Source organism: Lissotriton helveticus, chromosome 5_1 (assembly GCF_964261635.1).
Source record: "Lissotriton helveticus chromosome 5_1, aLisHel1.1, whole genome shotgun sequence".
NCBI classification, from domain to species: Eukaryota; Metazoa; Chordata; class Amphibia; order Caudata; family Salamandridae; genus Lissotriton; species Lissotriton helveticus.
The window spans coordinates 1,899,974,449-1,899,988,630 of record NC_136065.1 but is presented as its reverse complement, the minus strand read 5'-3'; the positions used below and the strand labels follow the sequence as shown (position 1 = coordinate 1,899,988,630).

Here is a 14,182-nt window from a genome sequence, read left to right as displayed (position 1 = left end):
AGTCCTCGTGTGTGCACATGTCTACAATTTGTCGTCATCGGTTGTGTCACAAACGCCTCAAATCTGAGCTTTTCTATAATACTTTTGCCCAATGTTCTCTATATATTTGCAACACACAACAATGCACCTCCATCGCTGTGTATTCATCTCTTGCGAGCCTCTGTGAAGCAAAATAAAACAACAAAACTATGTTCATTATGGAATACTCATCTGCTTCCTTTTTGTTTCTATTAGACTACAGATACCATACTCGGCTAACATAGTACACCCAAAAGCTGCATAACCATCTTTCAAACTACCCTACTAATTAATCTGTTTTGGGAGGCACACTTGCTAGACGCAGTGACAACCCCTTGCTCTCTACATGGCACCATGCAACAGAGTTGGTAAAGTGCAACAAACTTGACAGACTTCCTCCGCACCAGAGTATTATGTAATATATCTTTGAAAAAACAATGCGCATACAAGAGGCTGTGGACGACCAAAAACGCAGGTCAATGAAACAAAGCAGTCTTGCATAAAAAAAAACAGACTACAAAAACTGTTAGCACGATCAAAGCCATTTTACTCTCACATTACCAACACAAACTATTATTGAATTATATATTTCTGTCATTATCTCTAATAACTCAACACGAAAACAAGTGTATAATGAATAGCTTGGATTACCGTAAAAAGAGTACTCAATAAGAAAGCGTGCCAATGTCACAGTAATGAGAACATCTGCTGTACATATGCTAAGGACATACCAGATGACCAAATGGATGCATGCATTTGTAAAGTTCTCTGTGAGAAAACATTTAGTGCAATAATGCAAAATCCTCCTTTCTCTGCTGTGTGAAGGCTCACCTTGAACAGATAGAAGTACACCTGTTTGGTGTCAGTGTCTTCCTCCTTGTGGACCGACATAAAGAGGTTCTCAACATCGACAACCATTCCCAATAACCGGTTGATCTCATCTTCAGAAACATTCTCCAGATGGGAAACATGGTCAGCTAGTGAGAAAAAGTGGATACCAATTTAAAGAATCTAAAACTGGAATGTTTACTAGATGTCGGCTTCTGCACTACTGTAAGTTTTATCTTTGTAGAACATTTTTATTATGATTCACTCCAGACCTTCATGAGAATGGGAAGAAAAAGTCACAGTATGCTTACCCAGTGCGTGACCACAGCTGCGACAGGGTTCACTGAGGCTGGTTGCAGGCTGCTGTAGATCCATCCGTGGAGCCGTCTGTGGGTTTGGGTTCTTCCAGCCATTACATTTGCAGGATTCATTGGCCTTGGTGCAGAGATAAAAAACAAAAGGACTATTAAACAAGCATTTACAATGCAACGGTCTCGCCTTTGCAAAAGTTAGAGCTATTGGCATTGTAAATGACAACATTTTTATTTATGCGTTGGTTTTGAAACAGATAAATAAACGGCATTGTCATTTACAATGCCAATAGCTTAATCTCGCAAATGCGAGACCTATTGCATTTGCACCCACACACACAGAGCAACACACAGAGGCACATGCACCACACACACACAGAGCCACACACAGAGCCACACAGAACCCCCCCCACACACACAGAACCCCACACACAGACAGAACCCCACACAATGCAAAAAAAACTTTTTTGCTCCAAACTTGTTTTGACTGACAGTGTTTTTCATTTTTCTCACCCTGAACAATAGGGGGAAAGAATGCTGGCATACTAAAGGCTGGACTTGTAAATGAATTATAAGGTCTAATTTGTAAAACTACAACAGAAGATCCCATAATGCAATGCAATAGTATTTCATTTGTTGCCATGATCCAAAGCATTATTCACAAGGCCGAAATGTGCTGACAATAAGCTCAATATCGGAGAGCAAAGTGTGCGACGTTCTATTTTGCCAATGAGGAAATCTATGATTCCTGGACCGTGCATTCCTGGAATTCTGGCACCGACGCTGTAGGGGCTGATTCACACCACAAATGGCGCAGTAAGACAAGCAGATATGGGGATCTCCCGGAAAAAAGGACACACTCACATACAGCTATAGCTATTGCTGTCTCGTAACCACTTTTTATATTAATAAATGTATCAAATCTATTTCGGACACCGGAGTACATGTCAGTCTGTTTTGTGAATGGTCCTGCTTACATCACACATTTCCTCATTCACAAAACATAGAAACCACAGATATCCGCCGGCTTCGGGGCCCTATGCTTCTGCTACTTTAACACACCAAAATACTCTTCTGCCTCTCAACGTATGAGATATCCTTTTTATATAGCACATGGAGTCCCTTATGCCTGATATTTTCTGATCTTCTTTGCACTGGTCCCTTGGTTCCTCGAGTCCCACCTTCCTTCAACCCCTTTCGCCCAACACTTTTTCAGCCCTCTACCCCACCTAGATTGCACCATTTCAAACACTCTATTCCTTCAGTTTTTCTCTCATCTGAGGAATATGTTCTTCTCAGACACGTCATCTTACCAAATCAGAGAAATACCACTGGCAGGCTCCATCAAATCCAGTCACTATTGGGTACTCCTTACAAGTAACATGAGGCATGGCCTGTTGTGATATGTGTGGTAACTGCGGTTGAGCACATCAAAATTGTGAGTTTTATTATAAATATCGGCAGGTCAACACTCCAGATGTATATTGGAGGAAAAAGCTCAGTATTTACTGGAGCATGCAGATTTTGGTGCAGTGAGCTCCAAGGTCCACCTTATTACCCAAAAATTAGCAATATATATTTATCGTAACTGAAATTCCAACTCGGCCGTGTCAGATTTGATCAGAAGCAATAAATATCACACCAAGAACTGGGGTCTCATAATGACGGCCTCAGATTCCACGAGGTCGCGCTTGCCAATTTTTTTCCAGTGAAACAAGACCGAGAAAAGTGGCAAAACGTGAAATTATGTGGTAAAAACAGATTCTGCACATTACAATTCATGCGCCATTTGATAATTCAGAACATGAGGTATTTACCACACGTGGTAAATACCTCGCTCTGGGTTAATCAGCTGGAGCTGGGAAGGCCGGAGTGAGGAAGCCAGGCTGCTCTATTAACTTGAAGTTAATTATGCTCTGTCAATATACACCAGCGGTTCCACTGTGAGGAGAATGTGGATTCAAAAGCCAGTGCTAGAGAACATATCCAGTTCTCAGTAATCTGGCTGTGGCCACTGTCATTAGGTTCTCTTGCCCTGTGCAATGCTCACTCGTGGACTGAAACCCTTTCCAGAGCTGAGGCTTCAGAGCCAAGGCACCTTTAGTCATCTCTTCTGCGGACAGGGGGTGAACGTTCAGCTTACTGCAGGAAGATCCAGCAGAAGGCTACCTCTTGCTGTTGCGCCTCCATGTCCTGTGAACTCATTTTGCGATGACAGGCAACGATCCTTTTATTAAAAATGTAACTACAAATGTGTCAGAGGACTCGCTGAGGAATTCATGTGTTTTAGGGAGGAAAAGTGCAGATAGCACTGCTTGGAAATTGTAATGGTGGGACAAGTGTAAAGGAGCTGAAGGGTGAACGGGGGAACTTGGCAGCTGTTAGTTAGCTCCGGTCGCGAGCTCTCCTCGGGGATGGCAGAGGCAGGTCTCTTTCACATACCTGTGCCTTCCAATATGCTGAGAGAGTGCGGAAAATCGGGGGTCTGGAAAGGCGACGTTACTCTAGTTGTCGCGGCGGCACTACTCTGGTTTAGCGCGGCAGGGCAGAAACGACGGGCCAAGAACGCTGGGATGAGTGTGGGCGGAGGCTGCATCGTGGCTCAGCTGGGGCTGCCGCGCTTCTGCGAGAACTGGCTTCCTGGGGAGCGGGATCAGTTTGTGCTCGTTCTTGGGGAAGGTCAGCCAGGGAAAGCCTCAAAAACACTATAATCTGCGAGAAGCAGCAGCCAGGAGATGACATAAAAGGACCCCTGATGACCCTGGTAAGGAGGAGGGAGCGGGTCCCGTTAGAAGGCAAAAATATTACTAGCACCAATGGTGCTTCTAAACAGAAATCAGCCACTCCAGCCAAACTAGATAGTAGAGGGAGACCTGGTTGAGAGAGTAGTGTGAGCAGTGTGAACAGATACACACTGAGAAGTAGAGGTGTTTGGGAGAAAGGTGATTCTGTTTTGGGCTCGCTTATCGCCAGGGAAAACCCCCTGTGGGGTCACCGTCCCCACAAACAGAACAAGGCAATATTACCTCCCAGGCTGTACGTGCTCCCCGCGACTCTAAAGTAACAAGCACTCACCCGAGGACGATTTCTGGACGATTTCTTGCGGCGGGCGGCGGTCGGGGGAAATGAGTAAACGCCTACCTCCCAATGACAGAGAGAAAAGGGGCGGGACTTAAAAAAAGACTCAGAAACGCCCACGAATCGCGTTGTGACGGGGGAAAGAGTGATTGACAACCATCTCTTCCAATGGCTAGCCTCCATTTACGGAGCTAGCCAATGGAAGAGAGAGGCTGGACAAAGCCCCGTACTGTCTAACATAAGATTTCGCCTGCGCAGTGGACGCCAGGCGAAACCTAAAAACCTGGCGGGGAGGGGCATTGAAAAGTGCTCCGTGCCCCTCTCACTGAAGGGGGCATTACTTTATTTTCAAAAAGAAAATCCTGGTCTGGGATTTTCTTTTTAAAAATAAAAATAACATTGTAAGTTTGCAGTATGGCTCCGACAGTCAAACTTACAATGCATTGACGTAACTGTTGTGATGGTGGTTCTTGCCACTGCTAGAAATGTCTGCAGGGCCGGCGGGAATTTCTAAACTTGACTGGTGGCACCTCTGTTAAGGCGACAGAATAATTTACTTTGTCGCTACGGTGGAGAAACAGCGAACCATCACGATTTAACATGGTCCCTTAGTTCTCTTGCTGAAAGACCCTCTGCATTTTAGGGCGGGCTAATCTCTTCCTTTCAATTGTCTTGCGGCCCATATCAAGGGCTATGCCTGCCAAAATTCAGGATAATACATGTAACATAAAAGTTATGCAGCAATACAACATACTACAGAGGAGCAATAGATATGCAGCAGCCTGCCCCTCGCACAGCTTCACTGACATATTCAGGTTGATGCCACAGGGAGGAACTCACTGCTGTTGCTACTTGACCACAAAACGTAATTCAAAAGCAAAAATACATCTGTACATCCACATCAAATAGTAACTAGGGGAAAAGTATGGATTTCAACAAAATACCCATATTGGCAACAACATTTTTTATTTTGTTTATTCAGAGTTTTATATAGGGCGACCATGACCCAAAGGGTATAAGAGTGCTTAACAATTACATAGTAGCAAAGTTACGACAAAAGAGAGAGGCGTCAACACAAAGGAAAAAAATGTACGTTTTCACTCACTTAATATTACTTCAATCAGATATGGGAATTATTTTCTTTGCCTCTCAAAAATGCCAGCTCTAGTCTTAAATTTCGAAAGTAAGGTGTAGACATTCCAGATTGTTACCCAGCGTCCCTGAGCTCTCCAAAGTAGCCTTCTGCCGCAGGTACGGCACATGCTCTGAGTGCGGTTTCCACAGAGTTTATAAAATCACCTCAAGATAATATCACTAGCAAATCTGTCATAAATATTAGAAATATTTCTGTTTGCCTATCCATTCTCTCCTTGCCATTGGAGTCAAGCTAGCCTGACTGATGAGGGATGAAACCCCGAGACCAGTCCTAGGATGCTTGTTTCTGGTCCAGGGAGAACCTGGCCTAGCAGTTCGGGCTGGACTATTCCCATGGGAAACAGTGTCAAGACTGATTTGCATATGGCTGGGTTTCAACTGAAATGGCACAGGGAGCAAACAAAAAGATGGATTTAGGCCCAGATCTCTGTACTGGGGTGAATGTTTGACATTGGTCAGCATTCTGTCCATCAATTGTTCTTTTTGCGTCTGAAATATGTATCAAGGAAGATGTAAAGCCACGATGCATGGGAACTAAAGCCATCTGAACACATAGTACAAGATTTGCAGTCTAAAAGAACAAAGGCATTTCATCCCAACTAGGCTCGCCCCAACAAATGCCATAATTTTGCCCAAATTATAGAAAATGTAAAGTCCCTAAATCAGAGAGTGATTGCAACACATGAGCCAACCTTTTGCAAGCGGGATTCTGCGGAAACTTAAAAATAATAGTCTGTTTAAAAAAAAAACATTATGAGGCATTATACATCGTACATTATATAGCATGATTTCTAAATGCAGTGCCTGAAACATAGGTATTGTAGACGGTTTCGAAGAGGAACTCATGAAGTAATATAGAAGGCTAGCGACATTGGTAAAGCCTGGAGCCTTCTTGCTCTATAGCTGCTAAGATGTGCCCAGCGTCTACTGGGCACACTGGGTGCGCAGCAGACTGTATGTAGGACTATACGATGCGCAGTAACCTAATGGAAAACAATCACCATAAATCGTTGACAAAAAAAATAACAGCAGCTTTAAATACATCCATCCTTTACGCATCCAGCAAACTCCATCAACCATATAATTCTGTAAGAAACTAAAGGCTCATCTCTACCCTTCGTAACCTCCTGGGCTACCAGACTCCTATTAAAAACTGCCCCCACCCCCTACCATAATTTTGACTTCCTACACCCTTCTATAAGTAGCACTCCCCCTTTCTGTAAACTTCATTCGTACTATCTTTTGCATGCATTGCCTCTTACTGTTCAGCTCTCCGCTGCTTTGCAGATAGGTTTGGCTACATGAGTACCATACATACAAAAATACATACAGACGCAGTGCCAAGGGGCATACTCTGTCTACTCTATTTAATATCCCATTAGAATTTCTGTGCCACAAAATAAAATGTCAGCAGAATTGCTGTCCAGCTTGTCCTGCCTTTTCCCTGCAGGCATTTTCTTTTGCAGAGAGCACATGCTGTTCAACCCCTTCAGGTCTCCGGAAGAGGCCTGGGGCCACTTGCTTCTTGATTTTACATGCTTCCAAGAAATGGCTAATTGTCACTTACAAGTGATTGGAGTAAATGATGTTCTTATGGAAAGAAGAACCATTCACATCCGACAGCGCCTTGCCTCGTGGGATGTGTCCTACACACTACACTCCAGCACAAGGCTTCCCCCAAAGGTTTAGAACCAATGTTAGTAGTTTCTACAGCAAACGTTTCTTTTCAGACAGCAAACACGTCATTGGTGGAAATATCTGAATCATTGTGAACCAGAAATGGACCCTTACCGTGATTTTGTTTCTGCGCCTAGGTGAGCAGGAATTGAAACAAGCGGGAGGCGGCTCAGGCGCAGCACGTCTTCCGGAGACGTGCGCGTTCACAGAGCTGAGTCGGCTCGTGCACAGGCCAGTAGCGGCTCGTGCACAGCTCTATCTCCCTTGCCAGTTAACACGGTGACTATAGAACTCGCTGGCGGGAGCGCTTCGCCCTCCAACGCCAGCTCGACCTAAAAAGTACAATGCTTAGAGTCCAAATTTCACTGACTTATAATTTTCACAAAGTAATGGTCCTAGTAGGGTTAGGTGTTTAATTTGGGAAAGAACTCTGTTACTAAAGTACTCCGTGTAAGGGGTCTTGTCGAAACCTATTTCTTTTGGGTTCTGGAGCCACTGAAGTTGACCTAAAATTAGGGTAATACAGTCCCAGTGCTGGAGGGAACATTGTTATTCAATAGTTTCAAGGTATTAAGAGCCCTGATTCTCAAAACTCTGGACACATTTTCAGTATTTGATCTGGGGGACTGTGCCAAGTCTTGGTCCTGATCTTCAACATGACCTTTTCTCCTAAAGCTCCTGCTTAGTTAAAAAAGGTTAAGGGAGCCAACAGAAGCCACCGACTATGGCTCCAGATGGTGGGATTTTGCAAATAGGGTTGAATTGGTCACAGAGGATGGTGCTCAACAGCACACTGTAAAATGTATAAGTTTGACACAAACCCGTTTATCAACAGTTACAAAATGTATGCCTACCATTTTATTGTTCACTATTTTATGCACCAAGATCTAGAGTTGTTGTGTCTCTATCGGTTGCAGAAATCAGCTACTAGAAAGACAGTCTGACAGCTACTATTTTAACATCTTTCAAGTATTCAATTCATCTCTTTCACACAGCTGACAACGCAAGGCGGTAAGACCTTTGGGTGAAACGTTGGGAATGAAACAGAGGGACAAATGTACAAATACTTCATGAATTCTACAGGTCAAGAAGATTAACATGGACAGGTGAGGCCAGCACTACCATTTTCAGTTCCATTTAAAGAGGATTTAATCACGCTCAGTAAATCGCTGTTGAAGGATCAACAGTATCAAAAGAGGCTGAGAGGCCAATGAAGAGTGGCAATATATGAGTATCACATAGTTTGTACTTTTTAAAGGCAGCCAGGGATGCAGTTTTCATGCAGAGCAGTTGGTGAAAAACTGACTTCTAGTTTAGTGGGATCGAATGTGAATACCACAGCAGCTAAAAGCCTATAAATCAAGTAAGGAGGAAGTAGAAATATATTTTTTTAGGATGCACCCAATTGCTCGCCAAGACTGGCGCTGGAAAGGTGGTTATGGCAAGGGACCAAAGGCAGTAAAAGTCGCAATCATCAAGCTTCCAGTTTTCTATTTCGATGAAGTGTCGTTCTAAAGCATTATTAACCAGAGGTATGATTGCTAACCTTCTAAAGTGGTCATGATGTAATTAACCTGCTAATATTTAACAATGCGAGGTCGATCTCTCGCAATGGAGTTTTCCCAAGAAATATCTGAAAACAAAATACAAAATTGTGTACTATACGAGACAATTTTCAAATACTTTACAAGCAACAAGTTATACAGGGAGTTCCGAGGTTGCACTCAAATATATACTTGATGTCATTCTAGATGAGCAGAGATACTTCCAAAGAATGGTGAGGGTGAAGACGATGGGGGTCATAAAGGAGTGCATGGGTTGCCTCCCAACAAAATGTAGGGGAAAAAGTGGGCAAATGGTGCATTTGTTTTACCATCCAATAGCTTTCAAAAATTATAAGGAAGCAGAGGTTTTATAGGTAATTAGCATTAAAAATAAAAAATCAAATAAAAAAAAAATGGGAGTGGAATTTGACATGAACTATCATTTTCCAAAATGTCTAGAGCTTAATTCCTCCCTTCTATGTTCACCATGCTTTTATCTGTAAAGCTTACCAATTGCAAGGATTTTCAGTAATATAGTTGACAATCTACTTGGAGGAGACATGGTAGAAAAATTAAGTTAACACAGATTTTAATATATCCCGCTCAGAGACTCCAACATTAGAGCTACAACTCGGGTTAGAAACCTTAAAGCGCCAGACATTTCTATAAGGTTACAGCAATCATAAAGGCTCTGCCTCAGACATATGTCATTGTCATCTGTTAAAAGATAAAAAAAATTAACAAACTTTATTAATAGGGAAGACATGTTTCCACAGTAGTCATAACAAAACCGCATTAGTACCAAGTCCTCCTGGCACCAAGGAACTAATATAAGCAATAACCTTCCTGAACTCAACAATAGGGATATAATATCAGCAAAAATAGTTCACAACTCGACACTAATTTTTATATCAGGGTTTTGACAAGGCAGTTAACAGACCTACTGCTAACAATACTCAGAGTAGGGTTTGGGTTCGCACCTTTCAATCACTGGTCTTCTTCCCCCATTGGCTTTAGACTCTCTTAATCACATCTGGTCTCACTCCAGTGCAGTATTAACCCCTCACCTAATGCTACTAGTTGTTTCGATGTATTCTTCTGCCCCAACTCAGGTGCTTATTTTGGGTACCATGCTTTACTTTTACAACGTAGCAGTTACCACGCAGGTAAGCACCAGGCATGTCATATTCTGGCACTTTAAAACATGGGAGTCTATCACACAGACAAGTGTGCTTATAAGGGAATTAAATGGAAGTAAGGTGTTCTAAGGGTTTAGGGATGGATCCGGGGTTGTACGGGTTTGGAAATGGATAAGGGGAAGTGGTTATAATGGGTACTATGGTCTTTCTTAGGTTCAGGTAAGGGTATAGGTTACAAGGATTTTTGTGGTTGAGGGATGGATAAGGGTAGGGGATAGTAAGTGGTAGTAACTGGTTCATAACTGCCAAGGTTTCAGATTGCTTATCAGTGACATTTTCATAATTTCAGTGTAATTGAGAGTGACATTCAACCACTATGAGTGCACCTTCTCGTGAAGAGGATAATGTCACCCACACTTAGTAGTAGCATGGTACAGCCCACAGCCTAGTTCAGACACCTGTTGCCGGGCAGAGCATCAGAGAAACAATAAATCAAACAGATGCTCTGCCTTAGCCAGCTTGAGCATCCCTAGCTGGCAACCAATCAAATTGATGGCATGATCAGATCATGATCAATTGACATAGTCTGCCCAGGCTCTCTGCCACGTGGGACCCGAGGCTGACTAACGGATGGGAGTGGGAATCTTCTCCATGAACAGTCCTCCAATTAGGCCCATCTTTTACTGCAGTTTAGACTGACCCTGTTTTTTGGCATGTATGTAACCCCTTGCGCGCTGCGCGAATTACCGTGCTGGGTGGGCGAGTTAATGAGTGGGCTGGGTTCGGACGGCCCCCGGCTGTCCTCCGCACACGTCCACTGTGACATCGGATGGCTGGGGGCCGTCCGAAGCACGCAAGGGGTTAAAGGCTTAGTTTTGCAGCTGGACATCCACATCTGTTTAATACCATGGTTTGAGCAGGGGGTGTTTTTTCACATTAATTAGGCAGGTGTGTGGGTTTGTGTTTCGGTCTTCAAATCTCTGAAGTTTGGCTTGCATATGAGTTTCTGTGATAGCAGGATATTTCCAAGTCATAATATATTGAGATTCCTACCTCCCGTTGTACACTAGCTCCATCTTGTGGCCATTGAAAAACAAGCTCAGCTTTTATGCGTCCATCCCAGCAAAGCGAGAAACTGGAACTACACAGCTTTATCGCACTTCAGGACATGGTTCTTGTGCGTGACAATCTTATGCGTTACGGTAATGCGGGAAAATTACCAGAAATGTGTTATTCCAACATGAGACACTTGGCAGGACTGCAGGGTTCAGGGATGGTATGAGATAGTAAGGGGTTATTATTAAGGTTCAGGGATGGGTACAGGGTAGTAAAAGGTTATTACAGTTTTAAGGGTTGAGGGAAGTATTCGGGTGTAGTAAACAGTTGTTATAGGTCATTTGAAGGGTTGAGGTGTTCAGAGGAATTGAAAAAAAAAAAAGATATTGGGCTGTCACGATCTAGGGGTCCTTCAAGGAGAGGGATCATATTTTTAAACCCCTAATGCAAGGACTTGGTACAATACACCAACACGAATTAGAACTCAAATTGGACAGCAACCCACACAACAAGCATTTGCAATGCAATAGGTCTCGCATTAGGAAAGTTTGAGCTATTGGTATTGTAAATGACACATTTTTTATTTATGTGTTGGTTTTGAAAATAGCGAAATTAATAGCTTTGTCATTTACAATGCCAATAGTTTTAACTTTCGCAAATGTGACACCTATAGCCTTTGTAATGCAATATGTGTTGTATTGACGTGACTTAGATGTATTGATATTACAAATAATGTCTTATTTATTTTTTAATAATTAATACTTAAATAAAAGCTATTATGGCAATAGCTTAAACTTTTGTAAATAACTTTTGTGAAGATTATGTTCAGTGTATTTTATTGTGACGAAAATCCAAGAACAGAAGTGAAATATTAACATCTTTTTGTGACATTTGTAATAAAGCTTGAAACATTGAGAGAACATATTTGAACCAGTTGTTGTTGAATGGTTGCACAGGTTGATGCTGTGGTGGCGCCGAGTGATGCTGTGGTGGCACTGAGTGATGTTGTGGTGGCGCCGAGTGATGCTGTAGCGTTCAGTGATGCAGTGGTAGCGCATAGTGATGTTGTGGTGCCCCTGAGTGATGCTGTGGTGGTGCTGAGTGATGCTATGGTGATGCGATAGATGGATAGAGTGAGGGCGATAGATAGATAAAGTGAGGGCGATAGATAGATAAAGTGAGGGCGATAGGTAGATAAAGTGAGGGCGATAGGTAGATAAAGTGAGGGCGATAGATAGAGTGGTGGTGATGGACGTGGTGGTGATGGACATGGTGGTGGTGGACGTGGTGGTGGACGTGGTGGTGGTGTGATAAGAAAATGGCATAGCTACTTTACTGTAATAATGTATTACACTGGTGATGCCGCATTGCCAGCAGGCAGATTGAAAGGCAAGGTTAGCAAGCAAGGCTGTTGTTTAAATAATTAAAGGTGTCTCTAGAATTCCAGCTTTGTTCTGATCTCTTTTTAAAAAAACATAGTTATTGGTTTACAAGGTGACTTTTATGGCACTCTATTGCACTGCTGAAGTCATTACAAGAACTAAGAATTTTGCAATTTACCACACGTGGACTTGCACCTACTTTTCAAAGTGACTTACATTAAATTGTTTAAAGTATAGTTTCCAGCCATTTATGATGTGCATATTGGCATTGGCTTTATTTTCACAGCATACATTTTATACTTATTTATATGCCGCTGTGGTGTCTCTTTATAAAGAAGAGCATGGCAATGGGGATTTAAAATAGGGTTTAGGTTGTGACTTTTCAGAAAGAGCACAGCTTTAGCCCAAGTTCCTCTTTGTAATGAGGGAATTCCTTGGCGATTTGCAATATCCTTATACCGTAGTCCATACTTCATCCCATATTTTTTTTACATGTCTTACTAATAATATATAAAGGCTGTGTTATTGTCCATGAATGCCATTTTAGGCCTCCAGTGATATTTACATACCACTTTCGTTGGCCTCATTGTTTACCTCGTCAAATTGTTTCTTATGTCATATCAATACCTTAATGGCATTAACAGACCTCAATGCACGGTTATCCAGTATAAACCCTCTATGTATATATCCATTACAGATAATCAGAACATATACGAGCTGTTGGACTACCAATGTCAATGTGCTAGAGAATATAGTATTTAAGTTAAAGCAGTAGTTGGGGCGCTAGGTGGCGCACTAGTGTATGGACGCCTTTCTGTGAGGCTCCCACATCCTGGCGTAACAATCCTTAATTTCTCCTGATTTCGGCGACCTACCGGGCTGAAACTTGCCCCATCGATGCAGGGACCCCCCTGGATGCTCCGGTTCAAGTTTGGGTCCGGGGACTGGTCTACTTCGGCTCGGAGAGGCGATCTCGTCCCCACCGCTCCTGACCGGCGGAGGTGACTGCGCGGCCGAGCGGCTAGCCTGACAGCGCGAGCCCGGGTACACAGTGGAGGAGGTTGGGCCCCTTTTGGCGCGAAAACACTGGCGTTTGCAGCGGCAGCGGCGGAGCAAGACGGACGCTGTCCCCCTGGCTGTAACCTGGACCTTGCACAGTGAGTGGCTTGCAATACGGCTCTGCTGAGCCCTTCCTCGCTGGCGCTTGACCACCCTGCAGCCCCTGAGGCCCCCGCTGCATTGCTGTGCTCGCCGACCTTGGCCGATGCCCTGCCGTAACACAGACAACATGGCGGCTTCCCAATGCGTGCAGATAGCGCTGTGATCGGTGCAACATTGAACTTGCCTGCAGTGCTCACCTTCTGAGGTACGGGGAGCGACTGAGATCCGCTGGGCTGTGCACTGGACGAGCCGCTTTTGGGGGCTGGTGTTGGCTGGAGGGATCGCCTGCACGGACTACGCCACAGGACACCTGGGTCCCTGACGAGTGGTTGTCTTCCCTGCATAGCGGCATCCCCCTCTATTCTTGATGCTAGCATCGGTCTCCGCTATCTGTAGGGGGGACGCCCAATAGTGTGGTTAACGCTATCCTGTCTCGGGCGTGGGTGCGCTTGGAGGAGCCTCATCCCATCATTCAGTTGGGCTACTATCACGGCGGTGGCCTGGATGAGTACGCCTCGGCTGCGCTGTCCGTGGCCGGGAGGTTGTGCTGACACCTGGATGCAGTTAGGCCGCCAACATATGTGCGCACGCCCGTCTATGACCTGCCTTCTTGCGGTCTCCTTGCCTTCCTGAGTATATCTGCTTCTGTGCAGCCTGCTTGATCCCAGCTTCGACGACACAACTACGGGAGGGTGCACGGTGTGCCTAACAGAACGTGCGATCTCTGGGGAGCAGTTGGGCCTGGCTTTGTTGACTTGCCCTCGGCCCATGACCAAGTCATATTAACAGGCACTCGGGCTGACCGCGCACCATCTCAGGGTCCTTATCCCGGC

At 44.1% G+C, this 14,182-nt stretch overlaps 1 protein-coding gene across 1 annotated transcript in view; it reads right to left on the bottom strand.

The window, feature by feature from the left end:
- KAT2A (lysine acetyltransferase 2A) overlaps nt 1-14,182 on the bottom strand; it is a 156,878-nt gene that overhangs the window by 114,689 nt on the left and 28,007 nt on the right. The window contains exons 2-3 of the mRNA XM_078645408.1: nt 1,158-1,281; nt 850-995 (exon numbers count right to left, since the gene is read on the bottom strand). Coding sequence (XP_078501534.1) covers nt 850-995; nt 1,158-1,281 — 270 coding nt within the window. The remainder of the gene's footprint in view (nt 1-849; nt 996-1,157; nt 1,282-14,182) is intronic.